Source organism: Eutrema salsugineum, unplaced genomic scaffold (genome assembly GCF_000478725.1).
Source record: "Eutrema salsugineum unplaced genomic scaffold, Eutsalg1_0 scaffold_3, whole genome shotgun sequence".
In the NCBI taxonomy this organism is placed as follows: domain Eukaryota; kingdom Viridiplantae; phylum Streptophyta; class Magnoliopsida; order Brassicales; family Brassicaceae; genus Eutrema; species Eutrema salsugineum.
This window is the reverse complement of record NW_006256756.1, coordinates 13,529,294-13,535,837: the sequence shown is the minus strand read 5'-3', so window position 1 is coordinate 13,535,837 and position 6,544 is coordinate 13,529,294. Positions and strand designations below refer to the sequence as shown.

General features: G+C 47.9%; 1 protein-coding gene across 1 annotated transcript; it reads right to left on the bottom strand.

Annotated features, from left to right (window-relative positions):
* Window positions 1-1,032: 1,032 nt before the first annotated feature.
* LOC112085446 lies at window positions 1,033-5,642 on the bottom strand. Its single transcript, XM_024154659.1, has 7 exons — window positions 4,949-5,642; window positions 4,806-4,883; window positions 4,193-4,674; window positions 3,988-4,125; window positions 3,814-3,915; window positions 3,460-3,732; window positions 1,033-1,341 (listed from the first exon to the last, which is right to left on the bottom strand). Exons 1-7 carry the CDS (start codon window positions 5,640-5,642, stop codon window positions 1,033-1,035), a joined length of 2,076 nt encoding a protein of 691 aa, XP_024010427.1.
* Window positions 5,643-6,544: the final 902 nt, after the last annotated feature.

Genomic DNA, 6,544 nt, shown 5'->3' with positions numbered 1-6,544 from the left:
CCGAGAACCCCGATCTCAACGACCAGATGATGATAAACAACCTCTATACCTTGGAAGAACAACGATGTTTAGCTCTCCTCCGAATCCAGAACTATCAACGCCTTGCTGCTCGGTACTACAACAAGAAAGTGCGAGGACGGCACATCGACGAAGGCTACCTCGTCCTACGCAAAGTATTCCATAATACTGAGGAGCTAAATGCAGGCAAGCTGAGCACGAATTGGGAAGGCTCATACCAAGTAATGCGAATCGTCAAGCCCAGAGTATACGAACTCATGCAGCTCGATGGAACGCCGATCCCGCGATCGTGGAACTCGGCCAACCTCAAACGGTACTACTACTAAGTCCCAGCCACCGCGAGCTTGGGCCTCACCTTCTAGCGCCACCAGCGCCCCAAAAAAAAAAAAAAAAAAAAAAAAAACCAGTCCGGCTCTAGCCGAACCCACCCCTGTAAACTGAACTACGAGTGGCTTGATCCCTTGCAAAAAGGTACGTAGGCATCTCGATTTCGAGTCCAGCTACAAATCCAATAAAAATCCATTTTTTTTAAATACTAACTCCACACATCAACTCCCTGGCCAGGAGATCGATCCAAGTATTTCCCACGAATACAACTTCAAAAGCCGAAGTCAGTCTTGCCCGCATCCCCATGATGTTCCATCACTTAAAGCCGGAACCCAATCCGCACCCGCTCCACCGAATAGCGATCTGTCAACCCGGACTCAAATTCGGAAAAGCTCCCTGAGTTCGTTCGCATCGTCATCATAGCATCATAAACTCTCCAATTTAAGGAAAACAAACCGAACTCCCAAAAGTTCGCAAATAAAATACGCAATACGAGGAAAGAAAATTCTAAGTAAAAAGCTGTGGAGAAATATCCGCATTCATTCCAATAAAATATCCGGAATTGCCGAGATAGACGACAACGATATAACGCCAAAAGCCGGCGACAAAACAATAAGTTAAACCCGAACTACGCGGGTAAGATAGCTATACAATCTAAAGACAACATACGGAAGATAATAGAGGAATCTACTGGCGAGCAACAGAAGCCAGACTCTTCAAACTCGCTGCCCGGTCAGCCGAGATGGACTTGGAGTTTGAACCAAACTGATCCAGACCTTCCGGAACCTGTGTTCCCGGAGGGAGCTCGATTCTTGGGATGAGCTCAGCATCGCTTGGAAGAGTGAAGTCTTCATTCCCGAACCACGGAAGAGTAATGTCATCGACCTCCTTCGTGCAGTTCCTCACCCTCCGCTGGTACGTCTCCACAATTTGAGACGGGACGATGAGGTTGTGCTCCCGCCTAAGGAAGCCACAGAATCCGACCAGAGCAGTGGCCTGGTTGAGTGATATATTCATAATTTATCATGTTTAGGATTGCATTTTTTGTCCAAATATTGAGTCTCATGCATACATTTAGCTAGTTTTTTTAGGGTTTGTCTTAGGTTCTAGCTTTGTTTAGGATTTGCATTAGGTCCTAGAGTGTCCTGAACTTTTGGAGTGTTCTCAGGTCATTTGGAGACTTTTGGGAGCAACTTGGAGCTGGGATCGTGGAGGAACCCTCACCTGTGTGCAACAACTCGGACAGATGGTTTGGCGCAGACAAAACCCTCACTTTGATCGCGTGGGACGAAGGACTTGCAATGCGATTCACCTTCCTGAGTCTTCATCAAGAATCACGAGGGTCGAGTCTAGTTTCCAGAACACCTGATATCGTTTTATTTGGAGTTGTGAGCTGAAAGTTACGGCGATCGGACGCAGTGCATGTCTCGGAGCTGATAAAAGACGAAAGCAACGCGCGTCAAAGAATTGGCGGAACGGAGCCTTTGCCGACGTCGAATGAGCTCGAGCCCTTCATAAAAATTAATATGTATGAGTCTTCTGTCTACTGAAACTGGAATTACACCGTTTGGACCTGTATCCTGGAAGTTACTCTCTGCTGAATGCGAAGTGGTCCGAGGAGCCCTGAATGCTGCGAGATAGTCTTGCGACTTGGTTAACTCGCAAGGCCTGAAGATGAATGCCTGGAAGTTGAGCTGCGAAATGAGAAGTGCGGGTAATCTATCACTGGATAAGGTCTGAGGCTTCCGAGCAAGAAAAATGCTAAGTCCACATTCGTGCGACTTAGGCATGCAAGTTGGCTGCGCTTGGAACTAAACCGCACGGACGTTCGCAATCTACACCGACTTGAGCCTGCGACCTGGGAGTAATGAAGACCAAGCCGCACACATCTTTGAAGGCCCCTGCTACATGGTCATGCGAGTTAAGGATCAGAGAAGACTTAGCCGCACAAAGACTCACAATTCACACCTAGATGGGCGGGCGGCTAAGACTAAGGGATTTAAGTCTCACAAGACAGTTTCTTCACATGTGCGGCTTGGGCATGCGACCTGGGAGACTCTTGACCAACTCGCACATTCTCCACTTTAGCCACTAAAGCCGGGTCAGGACCCGGTTTGTTCCGGGCTGACCCGGTTCGTTTTTAAAGACTATAAATAGTTTTTAGGGTTTTTTCCCCAAGACTTATGCTTTATTCCCTTTGTCTCTTGCCTCTTTTGTGAAAAGACTCCACTTAAGAAGAGAAATATCGATTTTTGAGTGTTTATTCAGAAGATTTTGAGAGATCTTTGTGTTTAAAGTTATTTTCTTCTTAATCTATCATCTCCATCTCCATTTCTCATCATTAATCATGCCAATCTTTTCAACTTGCAAAGGTTTAAGAGAGATTAGTATGATTAGTGAGTAGTCATCTTAATGAGGTTCTAGATGTGTAGGTTAGGGTGCAAAAGTGTTAGATTAGGAGTGCTTAGGGCTAGATTCATTGATTCATCTCTCTAAACAGCTGTTCTCTATGCTAGATCCTTGCATATCACTTGAGATTTAGATTCTGGGAATTTCATGCACCAAAAATGTTTGATGAAATTCTTGAAAGAGCTGTATTAGAGGTTTAAGCACTTGCTGCATGATGATGTGTTGTTAATTGCTTGAATGATCATTTAAAACTGTTTATTAATGCATACTGATTCATATTTCACAAATGATGATTTTGTTTGAAAATGGATTAGTGTAAGGGTTAATACCTTCATGAGATGATTAATCTAGATTAGAGTTCTTAATCATTTGAATCATGTCTCATCATTGTCATTAGCATTCCTAGTTTAGCACCAAAGCACCCTAACCAACTATCATGTCTAGAATCTCATGCCTCCATCATATCATATTCATATCACTTGTCATTGTTTAGTACTTCTTAGTCATTAATCTTGTTTTAAGTTTGTAGTTGTCATTAGTCAATCAAAACCTCACCTGTTTACTTGAATTGAGAAACTGATCACATAGCTTAGTGTCTATCACCACATTCTTGGATTGATAACCTCTTTGTGCTACATTGACAAGGGGATCGATAGCCCTGAGACCTAAAAAGTCTTGTCTATCATTGAGCTTGAGGAACGGCGCCTTTCTCAGCTCGGACTTGTCCATGAAGTCCTTCATCTTCGCCAGCTTCCCCTCGCACTTGCTCCTCAGCGCCGCCATCATCTTCCGACCCTTCGACTCGGCGTCCCGGAACTTCCGTCTCTCGGTCTCGCTCGTTTTTAAAGATTTGGATAAAGCATCCAAATCACCCTCCAGCTCGCCAGCTCGTTTCTCCAAAGCCCCGACCTTCTCCTTCAGAGCGACGTTCTCCTTCTCCTTCTCGGTGAAGGCCAGCACGGAAGCTTCATATCGCTCCTTCTCATCCCGATATGTTCGCCCATTAAAGCGGTACGTGAGCTGGGTTCAGAACGTCGTGAGACAGTTCGGATATGACACCTCCAACGACGCCCTCTCTGCAGCAACTTCTGCATTAATCTTCCTCAGTCTCTCGACCTCGGAATCGTACTCCCGAACGAGTTTGTTTGTATCGCAGACGAGCTGGAAATCAAGATAAAGTCAATAACATATCAAAGCTAAAATGCCTAAGTACCAAAAGAAAAGGAAACTTACAGCAGAGGCGGATCTCGCGACCCGGGCATAGGACTTGGGACGGAAGAGGTCCTTCGTCTCGGGCACTGGAGTGGAAGCCGGAACAATCTGCCTGAAGAGTTCGGCGCATGCGAAAGCGTCATCGAAGAAAGACCGCTCCTTGTTGTAATTAAGGCGGACCAAGAAAGACAAGGAATCGGAAACTCGACAGCTTCGACCGCTTGACCCTGAGTAGCCGCGGGCGAGCCCTCGATGTCTCACCGTGAAGAACCATCATCCCTTCGCTAACAGCAGCTTTGGGATCGCCAACCCTCTTCCGAGATGACTTCTTGGAGGATTTTCCTTTCTTCCTCCGCGCGCGATCAGCGATGGTGAGCACGTCCTCGTCCTGCTCACCGATCTCACCTTCCTCCATTTGAGGCTGAGGAGTCGCCTCGGGAACACCAGTCCCCACCTCCTCTGCTGCGGGGTCCGTGACCGGGATTACCGCATCAGCCTGATCGACAAGCGTAGGCTCGAGAGTAGCATCACCGACCTCGAGGCCGACGATGTCGATCGGAGCGTTGTCATCCTCATCATCGCCTGTAAAGTTCATCATTGGGATGTCTGACCTGTCAAACGCCATCCTCCGAGTTTTCTTACTCCTTTTCTTCGGGTTTTTCCTTCGTGGAGCTTTCTTCGAAGAGCTGGGTTCGGCTTGAGTTTTAGCTACAAGTAAAACAATGTAATCAGTCACGACCTCAACATCGCTTTGGAGGGAAACGAGCCGGAATTCATACCTCTATCCTAGGCTCTCTTTATCCTCCGGTCAATCTTCTCCTGGTAAGCTCGGGACCAACGGTGCTGTCCGGCGAGGCTTAGTCGCTTCGCTAGGTCGGTCGTGAGGGAGCATTGCAAGAATCCTGGAACGTGGCGATCTGTACAAATTGAAGAACGGTCAGTACCAATAAAAAAATAAAAGAGTGAACCGTGAGATATGTACCAAAGTCAACACTCCAGCCAGTCCGGAACGTGCTCTCCGGATTCTCAGCGGAATGCGAGTCAACACGGACAAAGAAATAACTTTTGTCCCAGTCCGCGAACTTGCTCGCCTTATTCCCCATGACCAAATCAAACTTCGGATTGCAGTTTGCTGATAGGAACCAGCTCTTGGCCGTAGATACCTTCATAATAAAGAGTTCCTCGAATTGGGCAACGTTGATATGAGTACGAATGTCGCGTTCGAGCTGAAGAATCCCCATAAAATTCACTATGGTTGCGGGCTGCAACTGCGACACCGCGCAACCACGACGATTGCAGTAGGCGAATAGTATGTGCGGCAATGGAAAGGTCAGTCCGGCTTCGCGGAAGTACGCCTCGTAGACACAGATAAAGTCCTCAGGAGCGTCCCAAGGGCGCTCTTCTGGTTCGGGAACCTGAATTATGATGCCGGAAGGAGCCCCGCAGATCAATATGGCGGCCTGAACTGTCTCTGGGGACGACAGTGTAGACTTCATGGGAGCACACACGGATGGCCGATCTATGATCGGCATCATATCTTCGTCATTCGGATCTTGCGCTCCTCCTTCCCCGACCTCCTGCAATAGAGCGTCCTCGTCCGTCTTCATGTCCGGCTCCCGTCCCAGGTCTAAGTCGGCAGGGACTTGACCCTCGGGCTCGCGGAGGTTCTGATCCATCTGCTTTGGAGCCCGAATCGGAACACGACTACTGGACCCGACTTCGATGACCCGAGAATTCTTCCGAACCAGAGAGGCGTTCGAAGAGTGTTCGGTAGATCCCGAACTCGAGATATCAGTTGAAGTTTCCTCCCGGCAGTGTTCGCGGAGGACGGCAGCCTCGGAGTTGGATAAACAACCGTCGACGAGAGAGCACGGCGGACGATGACCGGATATCCTAGAGAGAGAAAGAAGAAAACTTAGAGAGAAGGGAGAGCAAATACCTTGGCGCTAGTAGCGAAAGTAAGAAATGGGGAGAAAAACGAATCATTGTGACTTCTCGAGTTCCGCGCCTCGTAACGTCTCAATTTCTTGCCAAAACTGACACGACTCTTCAGTTCCCCACAAGCGAAAAGACCTTAATACCCTCGTCAAAAACGTCAGAGGAAGGAAAGCACGTACGGGAATCGGGAATCTAGTTTCGCCGACCTTGGTCATCGACCGCTCCAACTTCAAGTCGGCAAAAGTTAGTCAGGTTCATTTACCGAACTGGGGGGGGCATACTGTTGGTGGTACGCTCCGCTACCCGGTTCGGACCGGTTAAAGACCGAGACCTACCCAATTGATCTCGGTTTACGACAGTCTTAGCCGAAATGGGCCTGGCCTGACAGCACGGCCCACAGGGAGACAGGCCCAGCGACAAGAGGCGGTGAGAGTCGACGGGGAAGCCCTAAATCTTCTCCTCGTTAATGTACTATAAATAGAGGGCTCGTTACTGTAGAAGGGATCCTTTTTTGGACTCGGAGACATAGAGACCTCAGTATTATTGTATCCAGTTCGTCGAGAGACTTCTGAACTGAACGAACTGTAAATTGAAACTTAATTAAATAAAATCAATCTTCCGAACTCGAATTACCGAACCG

Bases quoted from the DNA above. Each gene is read 5' to 3' on its own strand.
- LOC112085446 (XM_024154659.1), bottom strand. From the start codon at position 5,642: ATGGATCAGAACCTCCGCGAGCCCGAGGGTCAAGTCCCTGCCGACTTA. The intron at 3,916-3,987 runs GTAAGTTTCCTT...CTTGATTTCCAG, and splicing joins TCGCGAGATCCGCCTCTGCT to CTCGTCTGCGATACAAACAA. The intron at 1,342-3,459 runs GCGCCGTTCCTC...TCACTCAACCAG, and splicing joins ACAAGTCCGAGCTGAGAAAG to GCCACTGCTCTGGTCGGATT.